Source organism: Chiloscyllium plagiosum, unplaced genomic scaffold, assembly GCF_037043375.1.
Source record: "Chiloscyllium plagiosum isolate Xiang-an unplaced genomic scaffold, Cpla_swu_hap1 HiC_scaffold_13, whole genome shotgun sequence".
In the NCBI taxonomy this organism is placed as follows: Eukaryota; Metazoa; Chordata; class Chondrichthyes; order Orectolobiformes; family Hemiscylliidae; genus Chiloscyllium; species Chiloscyllium plagiosum.
In genome coordinates this window covers 2,979,928-3,007,625 of record NW_028270151.1, presented here as the reverse complement: position 1 = coordinate 3,007,625, position 27,698 = coordinate 2,979,928, and the positions used below count along the sequence as shown (strand labels likewise).

At 44.9% G+C, this 27,698-nt stretch overlaps 1 protein-coding gene across 2 annotated transcripts in view; it reads left to right on the top strand.

Moving 5' to 3' along the window:
- Positions 1-730: 730 nt before the first annotated feature.
- irs1 (insulin receptor substrate 1) overlaps positions 731-27,698 on the top strand; it is an 86,953-nt gene continuing 59,985 nt past the window's right edge. For both annotated transcript variants that reach the window (XM_043702864.2, XM_043702866.2), the window contains exon 1: positions 731-4,036. In XM_043702864.2, coding sequence (XP_043558799.2) covers positions 769-4,036 — 3,268 coding nt within the window. In that variant the 5' untranslated portion in view covers positions 731-768. The remainder of the gene's footprint in view (positions 4,037-27,698) is intronic.

Here is a 27,698-nt window from a genome sequence, read left to right as displayed (position 1 = left end):
GAGTGAGTGTGGAAGGTGGAGAGGAGAAGGCGGAGGGACAGAGGGAGGGAGTGAGTGAGGGGAGAGGGAGAGAGGGGGGATAGGGGCTGAGGGGGGTGGGGGATAAGGGGGGTGGGGGATAAGGGGGGTGGGGGATAGGGGCGGTGAGGGTGAGGGTGGGGGGAGTGTGTGAGTTTTATCCTGAAACACCGCGCGCTCCCCGTCTCCCGGTTCCCGGCGGCGCGCGCGGGGGGGGGGGAACGTGCGGATTTTCACACCGAGAAATAATTAATAATAGTGGGGAGGGGAACTCGGGGACAGTCACCCCCACCCCCTCACCTCTCACCCCCAACACCCCCTCCCCAACCCCCCCTCTCACCCTCACCACCCCCCCCAGACCAGACCCCGGGGGGGAGGGGGGTTTGTGTTTGGTCTTTAATATTAAAGGGGGGGGGAGCCAGCTGCCGCCTTTAAATAAATAATCAGCTATTTCTGTTTTAGTCCCGGGCGGAGGCTCGGGGGTGACCCGGGGGTGAGCGGGCGGGTGAGGGGGGTCCGGGGGTGACCCGGGGGTGAGCGGGCGGGTGAGGGGGGGTCCGGGGGTGAGCGGGCGGGTGAGGGGGGGTCCGGGGGTGACCCGGGGGTGAGCGGGCGGGTGAGGGGGGTCCGGGGGTGAGGGGGGTCCGGAGGTGAGCGGGCGGAGGCTCGGGGGTGACCCGGGGTGAGCGGGCGGGTGAGGGGGGTCCGGGGGTGAGGGTGACCCGGGGGTGAGCGGGCGGCCCTGACACGATGGCGACGCCGCCGGTGCCGGTGTCGGTGCCCGTGCCCGAGGCGGCCGGCCCGCCCGCGGAGCCGCTGTCCGATGTGAGGAAGGCGGGTTACCTGAGGAAACCCAAGAGCATGCACCGGCGCTTCTTCGTGCTGAGGGCGGCCAGCGAGCTGGGCCCGGCCCGCCTCGAGTACTACGAGAACGAGAAGAAATGGAGGCAGAAGGCGGGCGCGCCGAAACGCTCCGTGCAGCTGGAGAGCTGCTTCAACATCAACAAGAGGGCGGACTCCAAGAACAAGTACCTGGTCGCCCTGTACACCCGGGACGAGTACTTCGCGGTGGCCGCCGACTGTGAGGGTGACCAGGAGAGCTGGTACCGGGCCCTGCTGGAGCTCCATAACCGGGCCAAGGTCCCTGAGGAGCGGGCTGACAGGGACACCGCCGGGGCCCCGGTATCTCCTGAGGACGGTACCGGGGAAGCGAGCCCAGGGCCCGCCTTTAAGGAGGTCTGGCAGGTGGTGCTGAAGCCCAAAGGTCTGGGTCACAGTAAGAACCTGGTGGGTATATACCGGCTGTGCCTGACCAACAAGACCATCAGCCTGGTCAAACTCAACTCGGAGGCAGCCGCCGTGGTGCTGCAGCTGATGAACATCAGGCGGTGCGGGCACTCGGAGAATTTCTTCTTCATTGAGGTGGGCAGGTCGGCGGTGACCGGGCCCGGAGAGTTCTGGATGCAGGTCGATGACTCGGTGGTGGCCCAGAACATGCACGAGACCATCCTGGAGGCCATGAAGGCCATGAGCGAGGAGTTCCGGCCGCGCAGCAAGAGCCAGTCGGCGTCCAGCTCCAACCCCATCTCGGTGCCCCTCCGGCGGCACCTCAATAACCCACCGCCCAGCCAGGTGGGCCTGAGCCGCCGCTCCCGGACCGAGAGCGTCACCGCCTCCGCCACCTCGCCGGCCGGCAAGCACAGCTCGTTCCGGGTGCGAGCCTCCAGCGACGGCGAGGGCACCATGTCCAGGCCGGCGTCAGTGGACGGCAGCCCGGTCAGCCCGAGCACCGGGCGGACGCACTCTCACCGACACCGGGGTGGCTGCAGGCTGCACCCCCCTCTCAACCACAGCAGGTCCATCCCCATGCCGTCCGCCCACTGCTCCCCTTCGGCCACCAGCCCCGTCAGCTTGTCCTCCAGCAGCACCAGTGGCCACGGGTCCACCTCGGACAGCCTCTTCCCGAGACGATCCAGTGCCTCCATCTCGGGCTCGCCCAGCGATGGGGGCTTCATTTCCTCCGATGAGTATGGATCCAGCCCATGTGATTTCAGGAATTCCTTCAGGAGTGTCACCCCCGATTCCTTGGGGCACACTCCTCCTGCAAGGGAGGAGCAGGAGTTAAACAACTACATTTACATGGGGAAACATTCGAGCCTTGGTCCAAGTTGCCAAAACAGGGGTGGTCAAAGGTGGACTCCAACAAAAGCTGAGGATGCAGACTCCGACAAAGGGTTTAGGAAACGGGCACATTCATCAGGTACTTCACCACCTACAGTGATGCACCAAAAGACCTCTTCTCAAACTTCCACCACCTCCTTTGCGGAGTACACAGAGATGACACCATCTTACCCCGGTGGTCGTTTGTCATCCAGTAAAAATTCTGCTTTTGTGCCTACTCACTCGTACCCCGAGGAATGTTTGGATCTCCAGTTAGGAGAAGGTAGACGTTACAGCCAAATGGATGATGGTTATATGCCAATGTCACCTGGAGTAGCACCTGTACCCAATAAAAATGACTACATGCCAATGAGCCCAAAAAGTGTTTCTGCCCCACAGCAAATCATCAATCCACGTCAACATTCTCGTAAAGATGGTTACATGATGATGTCACCGAGTGGCAGTTGCTCACCAGAAAATGTGAACTATGGGAAAATATGGACTAATGGGGGCAACTCTAAGCTTTCTGTTGAGAGTAACGATGGGAAATTATCATGCAGTGATTACATAAATATGTCTCCTGCAAGTTGCTCAACAACAAGCACTCCACCAGACTGCTTCTTCAATCCAGTTGAAGAACCTCATAAACCTGTCTGTTCTTACTTCTCACTGCCTCGTTCCTTTAAACATGTACATAGAAAGAATGATGAGTCCCCTTTACGGATTGCTGTCAATTCAGGCCGTCTTTTGTATTGCGAGGATTCTTCCTCATCTACGAGCAGCGACAGTTTAGGAGGTCAAGATGGTGGACATCACACAGTTAGCTCTACTAAAAAGGAATTGTATGTACCGATGAAAGGTAAACTTGTACGACCCACTAGACTGTCACTTGATAACACTAAGGCAAGTACATTGCCCAGAACACGTGAGCATCCCCTTCCTCCAGAGCCAAAAAGCCCAGGCGAGTATGTAAATATTGAATTTAGTGACAAAACCTTTTCTTCTAGTTCATTGTCACTTGTTGAGCCCTCTTCAGTTGGAGGCATGCATTCTGTTCGACAAAGACCACCTGTGTCTGAATACATGAATATGAATTCAAGAATGGACTCATCCAAGTTTGGTTATGTATCAAAACCCACAGTGGATATCACCAACTCTGCAACTGCCTGCACAACCAGCACTTGCAGAAAAGATAGAGGGCAGGCAAGCTGTGATTATGTTAGTATGCAGCTAGTTAACACCTGTACAGACTTGCTGGAATCAGCAGTGAGTAACTATAAAGAGATGACAGTTGGTGGAGGTATAACATCTTCCATTTCCGTTCTACCTCGGGGAGAAGAGAGCTCATTGACCACTGTTTCTGATGTCGTGGCTGGTCCTACGATGGATCAGATTTCCGGGAGGAGTGCCTTCACTGTGCTTAATCTTGTCCCTAATCGAAACCAAGGTGCCAAAGTTATCCGTGTTGATCCCCAAGGAAGAAGACGACACAGTTCGGAGACTTTTACTTCCACAGCCAATGTGACTGGCATGACCCTATCTTATGTTGATCACGTTAAACGCCATAGTTCAGTGTCCTTTGAAAATGTGTGGCTTAACAAGCCAGGTGATTCCCTTGTTGCAGGTGCCAAAGAGCAACCAAATGATGCCACAGTGCAGAATGATTGTGAAAATGTTATGAATTACATTGATTTGGACTTGGTAAACGATTTTAAAAACAAAGGTTGGACCTCCTCTCAGCATGTAACCCCTCATCAACCTCATGGAAATACCTCTGGTGGTGGTGATGATCTGAATTCATATGCAAGCATCACTTTCCAGAAACCTGATGAAATTGTGAAGCCAACAGAAAGGGAAGGTAAGGGCACAGCACTAAATGCTGACATTTTGCTTTGTGAGCAATTTTTAAAATGCTTTGCCTGGTGTTCAAAATATCATGTTTTGAAATGCATTTCTGTACTCTTAACCTAAGGGCTGAAAGCAAAGGTTTACAATAGAATTTTAGCTTCTTTATTTTAGAAAAGTCTTTCAATTTGAATTCAGGATCTTCATTGAAGAATATGTGAAGTGAATTTTCATATAGTTAGTTACATCTAAACTTGAAACTTTATTTACAAATTCAGTAAGTTTACCCTTTAACACTATCCCTTGTCCAACCCCTCTGAAAATCGACATATCAGCTGTTCCTCTAAATGGGCTAGCTCATTTGTGGGTTACGTTCCATCGTTGCCATCGGCATCCTTCCATCTATGTAAGATGAATGGATATGCAACAAATTAAATGCTTTGGGAATTGGTTAGCTTCATGTGGTGCACTTTTGCTTACGTCTGAATAGTCCAATCAGTGAGAGGCAGTTTCTTCACATGTTCTCCAAGTGAAATGGTTATTGGGTATCTTGGATTTTATTTCAGTGTTGATGGCAAGCTGTTTTAGCCATTGATTATCATTGTGGTGTGTCAGTCCACAACTGATGTCACTGTTTTCCTCTGTTATCAACATTTGTCTCTCTGGTGCAAGATTTGATGTTTAGTGCTTTCATGTCATACTTGAAGCAGAGTTTCAGGTTGTGACTACTCTGCAGTACAGAAAATCCTTTGGTATGAAACAGTTTTCCATACTGCAGATATGCCTGAGTCATCAAAGTTGCATCTGCTTAACAAGTGCTAACATACTTGGAAGTTTTGCCTTTAAGAATGTTGCCATATTTGTGATTTTGCCCTTCCATGAAATGCCCAAAATGGGCTGCAGACAGCACAGATGAAAGGTTGCTTCCTTGATGGATGTTTGTCATCTTTGTTTCACAGGCATGAAACTAACTGTTGGATCATATTTGCATTATATAAATACATGGTCTATCGAAAGAAAATTGCTCTTGAAGATTGTTTACTTTTTGTATTATGTTGGGCTTTGTTCATATGAATGAACAATACAGTGATTCTATATATGTCAATGCTGTAGCATACATCGCTTGCAAGAGTTAAGATTTGAACTTTTGTTAATGGTGCAATTTGTGCCTTCTGAATTAAGTAAGAGAAATTTGAGCTTCCTGAATTGGATGTTTTGGTTGCAGGAATTGTTTTGCAATTGTAAATCTGCATTTTCAAATTCAGTCTGTTCGTGGAATTCTTTGTACTCAGCAAAGTTGATTTTGAATTGGTCAGTTCAAATGAAAGGTGCTGTTTTCGAGCCCCTCACATAAAGGGGCAGAGAATTACGTGAAGGGCCAATGTGCTCGGCTTATCATTTCAGCTACAATGATCAGCACTACAGAGTTTGTGAGGAGCTAAGATCTGGTAGTTCCAATCGTCACTCCCTGTGACTTGGCAAGAACACAGTGGAGCCTTGTAGATTTCCTTCTATCATGCTTATAAAAATAGTGAAATGTCTGTAACATTTATTGAATATTTCGAAGAAATCTGTGGAGCCACTGAGCTGCCTTCATGGCTTGGCAGACTGTTACTTCACCACAAACACACGTCACTTAACCTTTTTGACAACTGAAGCAACAGCACTGTAGCAAAATAAATCGTTTGTTTGCTCAGCAAATGTGAATTAAGGAAAGTTTCCTGAACCATGCATTTCTCTGATGCAACGATGTGAAGGATGAGACCCTTCAAGAATGTATCATTGAAAGCCTGAATCGGGACACAGTTGAAGTTGAAGTTTTTGCAGAGTAAACCATATCTTTTGGAAACATTTCAAAAGATGGTTTTGGAATCAAAATGCAACTCTGGTAATATGTGAATTACAGACTTTTTAATGAGGGAGATTGACATTTGTGAAAAAGAAGATCTGGAGGAAATTTTCAGCACATGGTCATGCAGCCAGTGTGAAGAGATGCTGGGGAGAAAGAGTGAACTGCTTAGTGCATGTTTGTTATGTACAGACAGAATTGAATGGAAGCTTTGTACGAGGGAATCAGTTTTGTGTGTATGGAACTCTTGATAAGGCAAAATTGCAGGGAGGAGCAAATCAGTAAATTTCAATCCATTGGTATCCTATTTCATCTGAGGTAATAAGCAGGAAATAGTCTCTTACAAATATAATAATATGACTTTTCAGATTGGGGATAATCCCTCCAAGTGTATATCATATTGTAAAGGTTTGCTGTATATGAATAGTTCATGTTATCCAGTCAGTTGCTCAGCATTTTGTCTGTTAAGGACAGAAACTATGGATTTTCTTCAACCATTCTGCTCAGACAGTGCAGTTTGAGTGCATAATCGGTTTGCTGAAAGAAGAATAGGTTTGAGATATTCCATAATATCTTATCCCTAGAGCAGGTAAAAACTCAAGTTTTTTTAGGGTTTATAAGGGAAGGAATATAACGCATTTAATATGTAGTCTGTGTAAGAGCCCAATGTAAATGAACAGACCAGCACCATTAAATATGGAAACTGTGATTGCTTTGCATCACAGAATGATGTGGGGTAGACAAAGTTTAAAAATTAGGCAAAAGTGAGGACTGCAGATGCTGGAGATCAGAGTCTAGATTAGAGTAGTGCTGGAAAAGCACAGTAGGTCAGGCAGTTTCTGAGGAGCAGGAAAATCAACGTTTCGGGCAAAAGCCCCTCAAAATTACACAACACCAGGTTATAGTCCAACAGGTTTATTTGGAAGTACAAGTTTTCGGAGTGCTGCACCTTCATCAGGTAGCTCGTGGGGCAGGATTATAGGACACAGAATTTATTGTTTTTTCCACAGCTTTATTCATAAGTTTCGACATTCGGAAGACATTGAGTATAATCAAAATCTTAAATGATCTTTGGGGTGAGAGGCATAAATATATATAAGCTTTAATTAATATGTACCAGTTTTAGAAGGGAAATACTGTGTGTGGAAGAATTTTTCAAACATTCAAACTAGATAGGTAATGTAACTAGATTCACATAATGAAGAATTGAGTAACTGAAACAGAGGACCCCACATATTGCTCTTTGAGTTTCTTTTAAGGTCAGATGTGTGACTACTGTATAGTTTTTGTTTTTAATATGTGTTCTAGGTTAAAGACCATGTGAATTAAGTCATTTCTGTAAAGAATACCACCTCATTACAACTGATTATTTTTGACAGAATCGAGCAAGGTACCAGTATGAGGGTTTTGGGTATTTTCAAATATTCCAGGAATTAGCAGCCTTCTCAGAATTAGTTATAATGTTGAGTAAAGCTTCAGTTCTGATGAGATTACACCATCCTATAAGTGTGTAGCTCATTGATAGCTTGTTTAAAACCACAATGAGGTTGACAGCGATAGCAATTTATTGTTAGAAAATTTAAAAGGAAAATAACTCTTATTTATTCTTACCTATTAATATCAACCTGAAAACTAGTTGTTTAAAGAACATCTGTTTTGTTCACAGAACTTTTATTTATTGAAGTCAGTGTATTTTACATACTGGTATGCGCTATAACATTCCAAAGAGCTTCTTTCACTGATATTGCCTGTGCCCTACCCGTTGCATTGCTGGTCCGTACTTCCCTTTTAACATGTGGTCTTTGCTTCATGCTGGAGGAAGTTGTCGTCCTTAATTGCAAAAGCAGCATGCTCCTCCATTTTGTTAATAAAGAAATCTCATGTTTCTATACATAATGTGTGTTTGTGCACATGTGTGTGCTTGTTTGTTGTTATAAGTCTGCTAACATCTGTCTTGTCAAATCTCCATCTTCTATCTTCATGGAGCACTAGGATATAATTTTGTTTTGTTCACAAAATATTTTTAGATGAGGAAAATGTCTTTGTTAGACTTTTTTTCCCCCTTTCGTTATTATTGTTCCTTGGATATTTTATCTTAACAAACCAAAGTATGCTATTTGATAGGCAAATCTGCATTCCTAAAATTATCCAAATTCTTTGAGGACGTGACTTTAATTTGAAGGAGGGAGTTGAATTTAAGGAGTGGTTACTGCATGTAACAGGAGTACTCTTTGTGTAATAGTATAGTATCTTCACAATAGTGGTCTTTTTTAATTCCTGTCTTCCTTCCTCCTCTGTTCCACCAGCAACCCCCCCCAAAACACAAAGTTCACAACTTCTAAATATGTATTAAATTTTTTTTGGCAAATAAGATTATACTTGACGATAATGTTTAGTTGCTTAAATCTCTGTACAAGTGTAAACACACAGCTTTCCAATTCGTAGAATTCCAACAGTGTGGAGCAAGCCATTTGTCCCATCAAGTCCATATCAACTCTCTGAAGAGCAGCCCAACCAGACACACTTCCCCTACCCTATCCCTGTAACCCAGCATTTCCCATGGCTAATCCATCTAGCCTACATATATCTGGACACCATGGGCAATTTTAGCATGGCCAATTCATCCCCCTAACTTGCACACCTTTGGACTGTGGGAGGAAATCAGAGCACCTGGAGAAAAACCATGCAGATGTGGGGAGAATGTGCAAACTCCATACAGTCACCAGACGGTGGAATCAAACCTGGGTCCGTAGTGCTGTGAGTCAGTACTGCTAAACAATGAACCATCGTAAAATAAATTTTAAACTTTTCAAGATTAACGTAATTGCATCTTTTGTGATGTGTTAGTAACTGTACACTGTGCATGTTTGCTGTTGAAATTGATTTGCTTATTTGTAATGTTTTTTTTATGGAGTCCTGTATTGAGAAAGCATTCACTGTAACACAGGGGACTGCCGTTTTGTTCGTAAATTGTGTCGAGCTTGACCTAAATAATTTAAATTGAGATTCCAGCAGTAATCAAGGTCATCATCTAAATAACAAAACCATCAAGACTGTGGGAAATTGTGAACTAAATGGGAAGAGGGAAATTCGAAGTCCATTTGAAGATGCTTGAAGAAGAATATAAAGGGTGTGAAATGTAGCTGTCAGAGAATTTTTTTTCTATATTCTGCTCTCCAAAGGATCTTTAACTGGCATTTCCTTTTGTAGAAAAATGTTTCCAGCTGTGTTACATCAGCCTATTTTTTCTTTGTTCCACAATAAATGAACATTGCGAGGGTCAGGGATTAATTAGACATTTTTGTCAGGGAGGGAGATGAATCTGCTTCCAGATGCTGTTTCAGAAAAAACTTCAGACATTTACTTCTGTTTTCATTTAGGCCCTTACTTAAATTGTCCCCAAAACCAATAAATATTTTATGAAAAGATATATGCTTGTAAAAGTTCTAAAAGTGGAAAAAAGGCCTCTACATCATTTGGATTTGAATGAAAAGGCATACAGTTAGGTGTTACAGGAAGAAAAATGTATCTATCCAAAAATGGAGACAGGGCTGGAAAGGAAAGGCGTATTCAGTGAAGACTTACAGCAAGGAAGTTATTCCAGTAGAAGTTGATAAGGCTGTGAGTTGGAAATTCCAATGTTCTACTGCCAACTAAATTTCTGAAAATATTCAAACTTGCAACAGATCAGTTCCTGACTAGCAAGTTTTGACAACCTGTAAAGTGTAACTAGAGCATCTTGATTTTTAACTGAATAACCTTCTGAAAAACTTGCATCTTATGTTGAGAACCGAAGAAATCAGTCCTGAGCACTTCTGAAAAGTCACTTTGACAATGGAATGAAAATTTTCAATGTGGGGTGGAAGGGGGTTGAACTGGCACCACAGCATTTGCTGAGCAATTAGAATTCCAGACTTGATGTGGAGGTGCCGGTGTTGCACAGGGGTGGGCAAAGTTAAGAATCACACAACACCATGTTATAGTCTAACTGGTTTATTTGAAATACTAGATTTCGGAGCGCTGCGCTTTCATCAGGTAGCTGTTCTATTGTTATTTGTCTTTAGGTTAGCACTTGGCTTAATTCACTGTATTTTCTGTTTGCCGTTTCCTTGAATTTATGCTTCCTTATCTTGCCTATACCGTCAGTTTTACATGCAGCAACCCCAAAGTTAAAGAGCAACACGGTTTTTCAGGAGGTGCCATGATGGGGAACCTGTATAACTGTTGAACAGAGATAAGAAAATTAATAACCTTTTAAACTGAAAAATCTTGGGGTGATATCTTCACTGTACATAGTATTTGTCTGTTGAGTTCCAGCCATTTTTTTTCATTTTACAAGACCTTATTCTGGCCTCATTCAAACAAAGCAGCTGTTTTCATTAATAGCTTTTTTTTGTCCCAAAGCCTGTTTCGAGTAGTTTCTCCATGGAATTCTTGGAGTAGATTGTCAGAAAGAAGTTTACAGTTGAGAATGGTGCAGGAGAGAAGTTTGTTGATAATGCTGGGACTTTTTGCAGTTGGTTTCAAACATTTTTCCAACATCAAAATCTTGACAGCAAGCATGTATCTGCAGGAAGGTCTTTTTCTTGAAGCAGGTGCTTCATTGTATGTGATGGGGGAAGTGACTCATGGAGCCTTTGAACTGGATCAGGAATGTGTCTGGGGAGAAGAAACTGAATGATTGTTTGCTGCTTTTAGCCTGAGGGTCTGAAACTGGCTGGGAGGAATGTTATTGTGTCTTCTAAAGCAGGTTTTGCACATGTGTTTATGAGGTAGGGCCCCTGTGGGGTACCCTTCATTAACGGTGGCTGCCTGCCCATCCTGATCTGATCAGATAATTCTTTGCTTAACCTGGAGGTGAAGGGCCACCTTATTCCATATCCTCTGACCACCAAATTGAGATCAAAAAAAGTATTTGAGAGGAGTATTGACTAAGGAGTAGTTTTTAAATGTTGATGATGGATTCTGTAGTAGAAACTGGGCTGCACAATGTGATCAGGGCACGCATTCCTGGGATCAAGTGACTTAATGTTTATCCTTGGTTTTTTATTGTGAAATGAGGAAAGCTTAGGAAATAGACCTGTGTGTTTACGTCTCTGACACATCCATATATGTATCAATGTCCAAATTAATATTGTAAAGAATAACTTTGTAATGCTTTTTTTGATTATGTAAAGCATCAAGAGAGAATTTTCAGTACTGTAATTCCTGAGAGCTCTGGAAATGTTTGGTTTAAGTTGGTATTTTACATCTGTTTTTGATCCAAAGTCAGTCACTATTGATTCAGTGTTATGGTACCTGATCCATGGACTGCACAGGTCAACACATATAGCTAGTTTGAATTAATTTTCTGTTTGAGTGTTTTTTGTGAATGTCATAGATTAATTCTATACATCTTGAGAATTAATGTAACCATCTTTTGTATTTTGAGCTTTGTTATAGATTAAGGTGGTTAATGTAGTTTTGCAGTGAGGCAATCTTCACTTTATGCTTGGCATTGCATACTCTTTCAGGAGAGTGAGGTCAATGTACTGCACTTCAAATTCTAGATTCGTTGTTTGAGGCTTTTACGACTTTGAAAAGAATTGATAGACTTGATAGAAGAAAACTTAGTCTGTTGGTATGGGACGTCCAGAACAAAAGAGGAAAATTGGAACCACGCCATTCAGGAGAAAAGTTCAGTACTGCTTCTTTATGCAAAATATGGAACTCTGTCCCACAAGATGCAGTAAATTCTGGCTCAGTTAATTTCAAATCTCTATTTGGTTATTGTTTTATTCGTAGGTTATAAAATTATCTTGAACCGAAGAGGACAGATAATTACAGAGTACAGATCAGTCAGAGATTGATGTATAAGCTTAAAGCACTTGGGATAAGAGTAGTGTATTGAAATGGATAGAACATTGACTGACAGATAGGAAACAATGAGCAGGAAAAAAGGGTCTGTAGGAGAAGAATTGGGCCATTCAGCCCATTGAGTCTACTCTGCCATCTGATCATGACTTTGTTTGATAATCCCATTCTCCTATCTTCTCCCATAAGATTTGATTACCCTACTGAGGAAGAGCCTATGTATCTCTATGTGAAATATACCAGTGATTTCATCTCCACAGCTTTCTGCATGTTAACCTTAAGAGAATCCTGAACCAGGACTCCCAAGTTCCTTTGTGCTTCAGATTTCTGAAGCCTTTCCTCATTTAGAATGTAATCTACGTCCCTGTACTTCAATGTGCATCTTTTTTTTCCGAATGGGTTTTGCAGGGACCAGTGCTAGGACCCCAGCTAATCACAATATGTATTAATGATTTAGATGAGAGAACGAAATGTAATATCTCCCAGTTTGCAGGGGACACAAAGCTGGCCAGTAGGAGGGTGAGCCATGAGGAGAATGCAGCGAAGCTTTGTGATTTGGCCATAATGTGAGATTAGGCAAATGCATGGCAGATGCGGTATAATGTGAATAAATGTGAGGTTATCCACTTTGGTAGCAAAAAAAAGGAAGGTAGATTATTGTGTGAATGGTGATAGATTGAGAGGGGATTGCACAATGTGCCCTGGGTGTCCTCATACACCAGTCATTGAAAGTAAAGATGCAGACGCAGCAGGTGATAAAGAAGGCAAGTGATATCTTGGCCTTTCATAGCGAGAGGATTCAAGTTGAGAGGCAGGAATATCTTGTTGCAGTTATACAGGGCCTTGTGAGACCTAGAATATTGTGTGTAATTTTGGTCTCCTCATCCTAAGGTAGGATGTTCTGCCTCTAGAGGGAAGGATAACTCGACTGATTCCTGGGATGCCAGGGCTCACATATAAGGAGAAGTTGAATTGGTTAGGATTATATTTGTTGGCGTTCAGAAGAATGAGTGTGGATCTTTTAGAAACCTATAATATTATAACAGAACTGTACAGAGGAAGGATGTACCTGATAACTAGGGAGTCTAGAACCAGGAGTCACAGTATGAGGATATGGAATAAACCTTTAGGACTATTGAGGAGAAATTTCTTCACCCAGAGTGGTGAGCCTGTGGAACTTGCTACCACAAAGAAGTTAAGGCCAAAACATTGTATTCAAGAAGGAATTAGATGTAGCACTTAGAACCACAAAGATGTAAGGATGTGGGAGAAAGTGTGAACAGGTTATTGAGGTGGATTTTCAACCATGATCACACTGAATGGCAGAGCAGGCTCAAAGGGCTGAATGGCCTACTACTTCTGTTTTCTAAGTTCCCATGTTTCTGTAATTGTCCACCAATGCCTTAAAATTCTCATCCTCATTTTTAAATTGTCTTTTTGCTTTAGTCCTCCCACTCTCTCTCACCACCTCCAGCTTGTTAATCTCCCCAAAACTGTTCATAATTCTGACCTTGGCATTCTGTGCATTTTAGCTGAAAATGTGTTGCTGGAACAGCGCAGCAGGTCAGGCAGCATCCAGGGAACAGGAGAATCGACGTTTCGGGCATAAGCCCTTCTTCTTTTAGCCTCCCTGTACTTGACCATTGCAGCATAATTGCCTCATGAATTGAGCTCCTGCTCTGGAAAATTTAATCATGTGCTGTACATCTTTCTTTATAATCCCCTCCCCCCTAATGCCCACTACTTGAAAGCTTTTCTTTGGTCTGTAAACATTTAATTTTACTACACTCTGTGTACTTTGAGTCATTTTTGTAGGTTAGAGGTGCTAGAGTCATGGAGATGTACAGCATGAAAACACATCCTTCAGTCTAACTCGTCCATGCTAACCAGATATCCTAAATTAATCTAGCCCCATTTGCCAGCACTTGGCCCATATCCCTCTAAGAGCCAGTTACAGGCTCCACCCCCACTCCCAGCTCCATACCTACACCAGGTCCTAGCTCCCAGCCCTGCCGAGTTTTCACCATTTCCCCCTGACCTCCCCCTCACTGAGGACGAACGATCAGTCCTTAGCAAAGGCCTCACCTTTATCCCCCTCCGTCTACGCATCAATGAATTTAATACACGCTGTGACATTGAACACTACTTCCGCCGCCTCCGCCTCCGAGCTTACTTTCACAATCAGGACTCCCGCCCACCTTCCGAAGACCCTTTTGCCCACCTCCAACACATTCCATCCACCTGGACACCCCGTCTGGCCTATTACCTGCCCTCGACCTCTTCATTTCCAACTGCTGCTGAGACATTAACCGCCTCAACCTGTCTACCCCCCTCCCCCACTCCAACCTCTCACCCTCATAACGCGCAGCTCTCCAATCCCTTTGCTCCAATTCCAACCTCATCATCAAGCCAGCGGATAAAGGAGGCGCAGTGGTAGTCTGGCGCACTGACCTCTACACCGCTGAAGCCAGGCACCAACTTGAAGACACCTCCTACTACCGCCCCCTTGAACATGTCCCCACCCCCCCATCACCATACCGTCATCTCCTAGAACCTCATCACCTCAGGAGATCTTCCAACCTCATAGTCCGGGAACCCCGCACTGCCCGGTTCTACCTCCTTCCCAAGATCCAGAAGCCTGACCACCCTGGCCGACCCATTGCCTCAGCATGCTCCTGCCCCACCGAACACATCTCCACCTACCTTGACACTGTCCTATCCCCCCTAGTCCAGGAACTCCCCACATATGTTCGAGACACCAGATATCCTCCACCTCCTCCAAGACTTCCGTTTCCCCGGCCCCCAACGCCTCATCTTCACCATGGATATCCAATCCCTCTACACCTCCATCCGCTATGACCAGGGCCTCCAAGCCCTCCGTTTCTTCCTCTCCCGACGTCCCCAACAGTACCCTTCCACCGACATACTCATTCGTTTGGCTGAACTGGTCCTCACCCTTAACAATTTCTCTTTCAAATCCTCCCACTTCCTCCAGACCAAAGGGGTAGCCATGGGCACCCGCATGGGCCCCATCTATGCATGTCTCTTTGTTGGCTACGTAGAACAGTCCATCTTCCGTAATTACACCGGCACCACTCCCCACCTCTTCCTCCGCTACATTGATGACTGCATTGGCGCCACCTTGTGCTCTTGCGAGGAGGTTGAGCAATTCACCAACACATTCCACCCTGACCTTAAATTCACTTGGACCATCACTGACACCTCCCTCCCCTTCCTGGACCTCTCCATCTCCATTAATGACGACTGACTTGACACTGACATTTTTTACAAACCCACCGACTCCCACAGCTACCTGGATTACACCTCTTCCCATCCTACCTCCTGCAAAAATGCCATCCCGTATTCCCAATTCCTCCGCCTCCGCCGTATCTGCTCCCAGGAGGACTAGTTCCACCACAGAACACACCAGATGGCCTCCTTCTTTAGAGACCGCAATTTCCCTTCCCATGTGGTTAAAGATGCCCTCCAATGCATCTTGTCTACATCCCGCCCCTCCACCCTCAAACCCCACCCCTCCAACCGTAACAAGGACAGAAGCCCCCTGCTACTCACCTTTCACCCTACTAATCTTCGCATAAACCACATCATCCGACAACATATCCGCCACCTCCAAACAGACCCCACCACCAGGGATATATTTCCCTCCCCACCCCTTTCCGCCTTCCGCAAAGACCATTCCCTCCGTGACTACCTGGTCAGGTCCACGCCCCCCAACAACTCACCTTCCCATCCTGGCACCCTCCCCTGCTACCACAAGAATTGCAAAACCTGTGCCCACACCACCTCCCTCACCTCCATCCAAGGCCCCACATGAGTCTTCCATATCCATCAAAGTTTTACCTGCACATCCACCAATATCATTTATTGTATCCGTTGCTCCCGATGCAGTCTCCTCTACATTGGGCAGATTGGACACTTCCTAGCAGAGCGCTTTAGGGAACATCTCTGGGACACCCGCACGAATCAACCCCACCGCCCTATGGCCCAACATTTCAACTCCCCCTCCCACTCTGCCAAGAACATGGAGGTCCTGGGCCGCCTCCACCGCCGCTCCCTCACCACCAGACGCCTGGAGGAAGAACGCCTCATCTTCCACCTCGGAACACTTCAACCCCAGGGCATCAATGTGGACTTCAACAGTTTCCACATTTCCCCTTCCCCCACCTCACCCCAGCTCCAACCTTCCAGCTCAGCACTGCCCTCATGACCTGTCCTACCTGCCTATCTTCCTTTCCACCTATCCACTCCACCCTCCTCTCTGACCTATCACTTTCATCCCCACCCCCATTCACCCATTGTACTCTTTGCTATCTTCCCCCCCCCCCCCGCCATTCACTTTTTTTTTCTCTCTGCTACTTTATCCCCACCCCCACCCCCCCTCTCATTTATTTCTCCACTCTGCAGGCACACTGCCTCTCTTCCTGATTTTTCTGCTCCTCGGAGGCTGTCTGACCTGCTGTGCTTTTCCAGCACCACTCTAATCTAGAGTCTGGTTTCCAGCATCTGCAGTCCTTGTTTTTAACCATATCCCTCTAAACCCATCCTATTCATATATCCATCCAGATGGCTTTTAAATGATGTAAATGTACCAGCCTCCTCCACTTCCTCTGGCAGCTAATTCCAGATACTCACCACCTTCTGCGTGAAAAAGTTGCCCCTTAGGTCACCTTTAAATCTTTCTCCTCTCACCCTAAACGTATGCCCTCTAGTTCTGGACTCACCACCCCAGGGATACTTCGCCCTATTCATGCAACCTGGTATTGTAAACTCAGACTCTTTGCAGGAGTTAAAAACAATAACTGCAGATGCTGGAAACCAGATTCTGGATCAGTGGTGCTGGAAGAGCACAGCAGTTCAGGCAGCATCCAACGAGCAGCGAAATCGACGTTTCAGGCAAAAGCCCTTCATCAGAAATAAAGGCAGAGAGCCTGAAGCGTGGAGAGACAAGCTAGGGGAGGGTGGGGGTGGGGAGAGAGTAGCACAGAGTACAATGGGTGAGTGGGGGAGGAATGAAGGTGATAGGTCAGGGAGGAGAGGGTGGAGTGGATAGGTGGAAAAGGAGCTAGGCAGGTCGGACAAGTCTGGATAAGTCAAGGGGACAGTGCGGAGCTGGGAGTTTGAAACTAGGATGAGGTGGGGGAAGGGGAAATGAGGAAGCTGTTGAAGTCCACATAGATGCCCTGGGGTTGAAGTGTTCCGAGGCGGAAGATGAGGCATTCTTCCTCCAGGCGTCTGATGGTGAGGGAGTGGCGGTGAAGGAGGCCCAGGACCTCCATGTCCTCGACAGAGTGGGAGGGGGAGTTGAAATGTTGGGCCACGGGGCGGTTTGGTTGATTGGTGCGGGTGTCTCAGAGATGTTGCCTAAAGCGCTCTGCGAGGAGGCGCCCAGTCTCCCCAATGTAGAGGAGACCGCATCGGGAGCAACGGATACAATAAATGATATTAGTGGATGTGCAGGTAAAACTTTGGATGTGGAAGGCTCCTTTAGGGCCTTGGATAGAGGTGAGGGAGGAGGTGTGGGCACAGGTTTTACAGTTGCTGCGGTGGCAGGGGAGGGTGCCAGGATGGGAGGGTGGGTTGTAGGGGGGCGTGGACCTGACCAGGTAGTCACGGAGGGAACGGTCTTTGCGGAAGGCGGAAAGGGGTGGGGAGGGAAATATATCCCTGGTGGTGGGGTCTGTTTGGAGGTGGCGGAAATGTCGGCGGATGATTTGGTTTATGCGGAGGTTTGTAGGGTGGAAGGTGAGCACCAGGGGCGTTCTGTCCTTGTTACGGTTGGAGGGGTGGGGTCTGAGGGCGGAGGTGCGGAATGTGGACGAGATGCGTTGGAGGGCATCTTTAACCACGTGGGAAGGGAAATTGCGGTCTCTAAAGAAGGAGGCCATCTGGTGTGTTCTATGGTGGAACTGGTCCTCCTGGGAGCAGATACGGCGGAGGCGGAGGAATTGGGAATACGGGATGGCATTTTTGCAAGAGATAGGGTGGGAAGACGTGTAATCCTGGTAGCTGTGGGAGTCGGTGGGTTTGTAAAAAATGTCAGTGTCAAGTCGGTCGTCATTAATGGAGATGGAGAGGTCCAGGAAGGGGAGGGATGTGTCTGAAATGGTCCAGGTAAATTTAAGGTCAGGGTGGAATGTGTTGGTGAAGTTGATGAATTGCTCAACCTCCTCACGGGAGCACGAGGTGGTGCCAATGCAGTCATCAATGTAGCGGAGGAAGAGGTGGGGAGTGGTGCCGGTGTAATTACGGAAGATGGACTGTTCTACGTAGCCAACAAAGAGACATGCATAGATGGGGCCCATGCGGGTGCCCATGGCTACCCCTTTGGTCTGGAGGAAGTGGGAGGAATTGAAAGAGAAATTGTTAAGGGTGAGGACCAGTTCGGCCAAATGAATGAGAGTGTCTGTGGAAGGGTACTGTTGGGGACGTCTGGAGAGGAAAAAACGGAGGGCTTGGAGGCCCTGGTCATGGCGGATGGAGGTGTAGAGGGATTAGATATCCATGGTAAAGATGAGGCGTTGGGGGCCAGGGAAACGGAAGTCTTGGAGGAGGTGAAGGGCGTGGGTGGTGTGCTGAACGTATGTGGGGAGTTAGTGCCTAGTATTGCAATACCCAGTAAAATGTGTAAAGCAGGACATTTGAAGTTTTAACATTGCAAGACTGTAAACTTGTAAGAATGCATACAGATGCTTGTTTCAGAATTTCTGCAGAAGAAATTTCTATGTATGGATTGACAATTTGAATGTTTTATGCCTGCATTAGAACTCCTGATCAATTAACCAGATATACAGTTAAGATTGGTGTAAATCTTTATTTTGTGTTATTCATTCAAAGTTCTATTAAATATTGTTTACTTTTAATGTCACTATCTGTACTGAGGCAGTGCATAAATTGGCTTTCATGAATGAAACCTTTATTAGCAAATAAGGTGTGTTTGTAATTTGCTAACAGTTCGCCTAATTCTGATACAAATTTATTTCCATAACTTGTCCATCTTTTTGTTTGTCAATACTCCTGATGACAAATGTTGGCATCTCATTTTGTGTGTTTTCTCCCTTGTTCTTTTAATTGGGATTTTAAGGTGGTACAGTTTTGGAGAGAGGAAAAAAATCCCAAGTGGTGCTAAACAGGAATAGAAACTATGTTAATGTTTCAGAGACACCTTGGTGAATGTATGAAGAGTTTAAAAAAATGTTTGATTTGTAAAAGAAGTACAAATGAACTTACTTGCATTTGTTACTGTGCAGATGTACTTAGAGTCTCTAATGTGTGCTATTTCATCTTAAAAATTGTGTGGGTTGTATACAGAAATGAGATACTTTCATCCAATGCATTTCAGACCCTCCCAAGGAATTTGAGATTTTTCTGCATGGTGGTAGTAAGGATGCAAGGGAAGAGTCACCATCTAAAGTGACAGACTTTAATTGGTCTGTCCAGCAATGCAATGTCGAATTGTATCTGAATAACTGTTTCAAAATCTACGTTAGTGAGTGTGAGAAGAAAAGCAGTGGATACTTTTTTGATGGCATTCCTGTGTGGAATCAATAGATTTTGCTCACTGTCAGCTTACTTGCCTGGCTGTTTGGCCGCCTGTTATTATAATTGATTGAAGTATTTGTAAGGATTTTCTAATGGCCATGCGTTCTTGCTTTTGTGTAGCAACTTGCAGTTGCTCACCCTGCAAGATTAATTGTCACCTTACCTGCCTGGTGGGAATCAGAAAATAGGCTGTTAAACTATTTTCTAATCAACCTGTTAAAAGATGCTATGACACACCTCTGGAGCAGGTGGGGCTCGACTGGCTCCTTGATTGGGACACTTGAGGCATGGTGGCTCAGTGGTTAGCACTGCAGCCTCACAGCGCCAGAGACCGAGGTTCGATCCCTGCCTCGGGTTATTGTCTGTGTGGAGTTTGCACATTCTCCCCATGTCTGTGTGTGTTTCCTCCCACAGACCAAAGATGTGCAGGTTAGGTGAATTGGCCATGCTAAATTGCCCATAGTGTTCGGTGCATTAGTCAAAGGCAAATATAGGGTAGGGGAATGGGTCTGGGTGGGTTACTCTTTGGAGGGTCGGTGTGTACTTGGTGGACCGAAGGGCCTGTTTCCACACTGTAGGGAATCTAATCTTTGGGGGTGGTACGGTGGTTCAGTGGTTAGCACTGCTGCCTCACAGCAACAGGGTCCCAGGTTCGATTCCAGCCTTGGGCCACTGTCTCTGTGGAGTTTGCACATTCTCCCTGTGTCTGCGTGGGTTTCCTCCGGGTGCTCTGATTTCCTCCCACAGTCCAAAGATATGCAGGTCAGGTGAATTGGCCATGCTAAATTGCCCACAGTGTTAGGTGCATTAGTCAGAGGGAAATGGGTCTGGGTGAGTTACTCTTCGGCGGGTCGGTGTGGACTGGTTGGGCTTAGGGGCCTGTTTCCACACTGTAGGGAATCTAATCTAATCAGATGTGAAGCTTTTATGCTAATAAGTATCAGGATTTGAGCATGGAAGTGGTTGGGGCTGGTAATATGCTGCCTGGACATTTCGGCTTGGTAGAGTTGTTTTGAAGTTGTTCTGAAGACTGAGGTGGCTCTTCCATTAAGTTTCAAATGTTTTTTGTGGCTGGAGGAGTTGGTGTGTTCTTGGTCTCTCCAAAGAGAATTTGAACTTGCCTATTTTGGAAACTGATTCCAAAACCACCACCTCTTTCCCATCATTAGCCTGGAAGTTAGCAAATAGCTGAGGATTGCTGAAGACTTCCGGCTAGCAGCCATACTGCACCCTCTTCACATGCAGGAAGTGGTCTGATGGCTTTTAATTGAAGTCTAGCTGTTAAAATTTGTGCGCCCTCCTACAGTGTCTGGGGCTCAGTGGGAAGTAAACTTGCCAAAGATGTTCGTTGCTGAAAATCCTCCTCACTGTTTCTGTTCTTTTCCTGTTTTTATTTTCTTTCCGCCACCCCAGAATTCAAAACAGATCAGAGTTCTGTACATAATAGCATTTCAAATTGTACGTGAATGCAGGATTCTGGAGTCAAAAAGACGTTGTGTAGAAACAAATTACATCTGATTAATTCAAACCACATTTTCGATTTTTTTGTTTGTTGCACTAGCCATTGGTTTGAAACTCTTCGAACGCAGGATCTGCTGATTTCACAGAGCTCTTGCTGGAGTCAGTTGCTGCTGTCCTTGTTTCAACTTGATTCCCAGCCTTGCTTGGCAGTGAATTAAGTGCTGGTATCTGGCCAGTACAAACACACTGGGGACTTGGAGGGGTGGGTTAGTATGTGATGCAGTAGGAGAAAACGATTGGAGAATGTAGGTGGATTATGAGGCAAGTGGAAAAAGTCAAGTAGCACCATTTGTTGAAACTATGTGGAAAATCAACTGTTGAGGCAAGAGAAATTTCTCATTTGGTTCAAAGTAAACCAGAAAGCGAAACTTCCATGACAACAAAATGAAACCTGCAGTTGTTTAGAATTCTGAGTGTCTAGAGTATATTGTTTAAATGGTGTGAATGATATGTGAAGATTTCTGCAAGTTAAATTTGCATCTTTCATTTTATATTTTTCCCCAAATACTCACTGGTGAATCAATAGCTTGTTACTATATTCAGTAACTGTTCTAACAGCTGTCTTTCTAACTGCCCAGAGATTTTTAATTTTGCATATTAGTGAGAAATTGGTTCATTTGTTTCAAGAAGCTCCATATTAGCTTTCATATCACTACATTTGACATATTTCTGCATTTTTAAATTTTTTTAAATTGCTAGAAATAAGTGTGAATGTCATTTTAAATCTAATATCATCAAAAGTATTATTTCTGATCACAAAAGTGGTGATCACGCTGTAATTTTGTAATGAAACAATTTTTTGCAACTCCCAAAAAGAATGGATGAGATACACATTAATCGGGTTACCATTCAATACTGGTTACTGATGAAACCAGGTGCTCTTTAATGCTGTATGCTAAGACGTGTTGTGACAGGAATGCTCAGAACTATGTAGGCAATACAATTTCACCCTCAAAAGCTCCCAAAACACAGGTGGAAAATTTAATCACTGGAATGACCATAACGTGTAGGAGACAGAACCTATAAGGAGCAGCATCTGGAATCAGATTCTTATTAACCGATACTGTCCAGTCATGGGTTCCCTCTCTCCTCTTCCTGCTCAAGAGACAAAAATTGCTGATTTGGAGGACTGTTGGTGGCAGTCTGGGTACTGAGATTGGAGGAGCTATTCAGGGTAGTATGTTGGCAACTTGTAGGCCGTAATTGACCAGGGCAGCCATCACTTACCTTGAGCAAGATGTCTGCCATTTGGGGCCAAGCCCACGTTCAGGGTGCGGTTCGCTAGGTTTGAATCTCAGCCAGGAATACCGTGCAGGGCCCAACATTTGGCTGGTCTGGGAGTGATGGTGTTGTGATTCACCCATCTTCCAGAGTTACACTGGCACTATCCCCACCTCTTCCTCCGCTACATTGATGACTGCATCAGCGCCACCTCGTACTCTCACGAGGAGGTTGAACAGTTCATCAACTGCACCAACACATTCCACCCTGACCCTTAGTTCACTTGGACAATCTCTAACACCTCCCTCCTCTTCCTGGACTTCTCCATCTCCAACAACGATGACCGACTCAACACTGACATTTTTTACAAACCCACCGACTCCCCACAGCTACCTGGATTACACCTCCTTCCAACCTGCCTCCTGCAAAAATGCCATTCCTTATTCCTAATTCCTCCGCCGTATCTACTCCCAGGAGGACCAGTTCCACAGAACACACCAGATGGCCTTCCTTAAAGACCAAAATTTCCCTTTCCACGTGGTTGAAGATGCCCTCCAACGCATCTCATCCACGTCCTGCACCTCTGCCCTGAACCCCACCCCTCCAACCACAACAAGGACAGAACCCCCCAGTCCTCACCTTCCATCCCACCAACCTTCGCATAAACCGCATCATCCTCTGCCATTTCCGCCACCTACAAACGGACCACCAGGGATATATTTCCCTCCCCACCCCAATCCACTTTCCGTAAAGATTGTTCCCTCCATGGCTACCTAGTCAAGTCCACGCCCCCAACAACCCACCATCCTCTCCTGGCATCTTCCTCTGCCACCGCAAAAATTGCAAAACCTGTGCCCACACCTCCCCTCTCACCTCCATCAAGGCCCAAAGTAGCCTTCCACATCCCTCAGAGTTTCACCTGCACTTCCACACACGTCATTTATGTACCGTTGCTCCTCAAGCGGTCCCCTTTACATTGGGGAGACCGGACACCTTCTCGCAGAGCACTTTAGGGAACATCTCCGAGACACCCGCACCAATCAACCCCACCGCCCCGTGGCTGAACATTTCAACTCCCCCTCCCACTCTGCCGAGGACATGCAGGTCCTGGGCCTCCTCCACTGCCGCTTCCTCACCACCTGACGCTGGAGGAAGAACGCCTCCTCTTCTGCCTTGGGACACTTCAACCCTATGGCATCAATGTGGATTTCACCAGTTTCCTCATCCCCCCCCCCCCCCCAGTTCCAACCTTCCAGCTCAGCACCATCGTCATGGCCTATCCCACCTGTCAATTTTCCTTCCCACCTATCCGTTGCACCCTCCCCTCCAACCTATCACCTTCATCCACCTATTGCACTCTCAGCTACCCTCTCCCCAGCCCTACCCCCCTCCCCAACTCCCTCACTTATCTCTCCTCCCCCGAGGCCCCCTGTCTTATTCCGGATGAAGGGTTTTTGCCCGAAATGTCAATTCGGGCAAATGCCTGACCTGCTGTGCTTCTCCAGCACCACTCTAATCTCCAGCATCTGCAGTACCCACTTCTATCCAGTGGGATGCTGCTGAATCCCAGGTATCAGCCAGTGACTGCACATGTGGTCAGTGGAGAGGATCATATCGCTGCTGATTTTGGGGAGGGGGATTTGGAAGAGGAATAGGTGTGTTTATTGGTTTTGGGAGGTGTGCAATTGGTCTGTGTGAAGCTGAAAGCACTGTAATTGGTATTTTACCAGAGGAAATGTTTGTAATTCATTTCAGTCCCTAATTACTTCAGATTCTCAATTACAAGTTTATGTTTTACTTCATCATTCTAAATTTGAATCTTTCAACATCAATTGCATTGGTTCAGCTTTTTCCATGGTCCCAGTTCAGAAATAAATGATCAGAGGTTTATTTTAATTTAACCGAAAACATCCTGTTCTTACATTTCAAATTATAAAATGTAATAATATGTATGTGGGTATATATTATTTGGTATTTGAGCAATGTTTTCTCTCTAAGGGAAAAAGACATTTTAAAAAATCAACAAATACAAAAGATAATGTTACTGCGTAACTGCATCATCTTAGAAATTAGTGAGAATGAAAAAAAAATCTGATACATTGGGAACATCAAAAGGTAACCCTGCTTTTAGAAGATTCCTGTTGGTCTCAACAACTAAAGTACTCATCCTTGTACAACACTCATTAACAAGGCATTTTCCTCCTATTTTAATTTGACTTAAATAAATAACAACCAATGGTACCTTTTTTATCATCTGGTTAGTCAATTGTTCCCTAACAAAGGGCTGCTGTCGGCTGCATTGTCTGGTAAAATTATAATGAATATAAAATACAGAACAGAGAAACACTTTAAAATCATATATTTAAACAAACAAAGCAATTTTGGAGTTCTTTAAGTAATTCTATCTTTATTCTTTGAAGAATTGCCCTACTCAATGATAATTGGTTTCACAGAACCTCAGTCCTTGTGTTTTATCTGTAAATAACCTTCTGGATCACATGTGTTTGGCTTGTATAGGTATAGTGGCTGTGGGCCATTATGACTAGAATGTAATGTCCTTAAAATCGAGGTCATGGATTTTATAACAGCTGGGATTTTTTTAAAGAAACACCTACACTTATTTCCATTTTTAGTCTGTGTGCAATGGTATAATAATGCTAAATGAAATGATTTGTGTATTAAAATACCATGTACTATTTGGGTGTTGTACGGCCTCAAATAACCTATTTTTATCAGAGAATGATAATTCTGAGCAATAGCCTTGCTCTAATGGGAAGACAAACTGCTTACATCATTATGACACTTTATGCCAGTTCTCACTTAATGCCTTCTTGTTGGACTTGACTGAACTGACCACGTGCTGAACTGTCTTCCATGTTAGCACAGTGACGTAAGTTCAACTGCAGACTCCCAAGATGATAACTCCAGTTCTTGACGCAAAGAATCCTTCCTGTTATCAGTTCTTTCAGAAACCTTTCATATTATTTAACTTAGTATTTGTAATGAAGTGGTTTTTTTTCTATTTAGAGCTTTTTAATCAAATATTTCTCTAGCAAAAGATGATTCTGCAAGTCAGATATTATTATTTCGCAATCTCCGTGGTTGCACACTGTATTTGAACTTGAGCCTTTTTATCCCTTATTGTATAGGGAGCATACAGCGTTGTTATGTTGATGCAATGGTGTCATCTGTAGGTGGCTCTAAGCCCTTTGAAGTCTTGAAATAGAAGTTTTTCACATGATTTGTGTGATTTGTTTGTATCTTGGCAAGGGAAATAGAGTCATACAGTCATACAGTTGTACGGTACGGAAACCGACCCTTCAGTCCAACTTGTCCATGCTGACCAGATATCCCAACCTAATCTAGTCCCACTTGCCAGCTCTTGGCCCATATCCCTCCAAACCCTTTCTATTCCTATACCCATCCAGATGTCTTTTAAATGTTGCAATTGTACCAGCCTCCACCACTTCCTCTGGCAGCTCATTTCATACACGTACTATTCTCTGCGTGAAAAAATTGCCCCTTAGGTCTCTTTTATATCTTTCCCCTCTCATCCTAAACCTATGCCCTCTAGTTCTGGACTCCCCCACCCCAGAGAGAGACTTTGTCTATTTAGCCTACCCATGCCCCTCATGATTTGATATATCTCCATGAGATCACCCCTCTGCCTCCAACGCTCCTCAAACAGCCCCAGCCTGTTCAACCTCTCCCTGTAACTCAAATCCTCCAACCCTGGCAACATCCTTGTAAATCTTTTCTGCACCCTTTCAAGTTTCACAACATCCTTCTGATAGGAAGGAGACTAGAATTGCATGCAATATTCCAACAGTGGCCTAACCAATGTCCTGTACAGCCGCAACATGACCTTCCAACTCCTGTACTCAGCAGGAACTGTTTTTCAGCAGTTAATAATCTGTTTGAAGCTGATTGCTGACCAAAATGTAAATGCACACCAATCATTTTTGGGCTTGCTAAGTTGACATAAAGCAGAGTCAGAATGTGTTGATTTCCTGAAGCTTGATAAATTGTTTGTTATTCATGCCTAGTTATCAAATCTTCAAATACAGAACAACCTTGATTATTCAAACATCAATTATCCGAATTTCAGATTATCCGAACAAGATCACATAAAAACATTATCTGTTATCCGAGCAAAATACACCTCGCCCGTCTCGTTTGGATAATCGAGGTTGTTCTGTATGCTTAAATTGGATATGATTTGTTTTAATTGTGCTTTTCAACTTATTAGCAATATCAAATTTATCTAGGTGAGGTTATGCGTGCAGTCTTCAGTCAGTGAATCTACTACAGAGCAAAGGGTACAAGAGATTTAGAGCTTAGAAAACTTCTGATGGAATTTTTGAGTTGTAATGGATCAGACCAGACCAGCCCAGCCACACGCGCATGCACACACACACACACACTCTCTCTCTTTATGGCATGGAAAAGCTGCCCCTTCGGTCCCTTTTAAACGTTTCTCTTCTCACTGTAAACCTATGCCCTCTGGTTCTGGACTCCCCCACCCCAGGGAAAAGACCTTGTCTATTTACCCTCTCCCCAGAACATTAACCTAGCTTCTTGGATTATTTGTCTGGTCATAGTACTACCACCTCCCCAGCTGATTCTGTGCCTCAGTGAAGAAACAATATTTCAGACTTCAAGGCTGGTGCCAGGTTGTGCAAAAGATTCATGGAAAAGAACAATTTGGTACCTTGTCTGGAAACAAAACTTTTGCTGGGACATGAGCATGATGATACGATCATCAAATTCCACTAATTATTATCCAGTGTTGAGAGAAAAATGCATATCAGTTGTGTTGCATTGAAAATATGGATGAAGTGCCAATAATGTTCAACGTGCCAGTAAACAAGACTGGCTGACAGGCAGGAGGCTGGAAGAACACAGAAAGCCAGGCAGTATCAGAAGGTGGACAAGTCGAAACGTTACATCCGAAAGTGTCTGAAGGTTTCCACCCGAAACATTGACTTCTCCTCCTCCTGATGTAGCCTGGCTTGCTGTGTTCTTCCAACCTCCTGCTTACCTACTTTTGGATTCCAGTATCTGCAGGGGGTTTTTTGCCTCTAAGTAAGCAAGACTGTACAAACAAGTTTGGTAAATAAAAATACTCCTTTTAAATGTAAAACTGATGGGCCATCGGAAGATGTGGTCAACAGTGGTTCCATTTTGTATGGCAGAAGACACTGAAAACAGTGCAGGGGAGACAAAATGGTGGACCTAGTTCATGGTCTGAAGTTGTTGAACTTGATTGGAGGCCAGAAGGCTGTAAAGTGTCTACATCGAAAATGAGGTATTATTCTTCAAGCTATATTGAAATCTGAGTATTAGAACAAGGTGGTGAATGAAAATGGCAAGTGACTGGAAGAAGGTGTTGTGCAAAATGATTGTCCAATTTGCATTTGGTTACCCTAATATAGAGGAGACTGTATTTGTTAGGAACAAATGTAATAACCTAGATTGAAAGAAGTGCAATTAAATAGCTTCATTCTTGGACACTGATAAGGGAAGAGGTTGTAGGACAAATGATAGACTCTTTGCAATTGCCATGGGAGGAGGATGAGATGTTGGGTTGATAGAAGTGGGCCATAGTGTCACAGAGGGAACTGACCCTTTTGAAACAAAAGCAGATGGTGCTGTAGAAAGACAGCAAGCC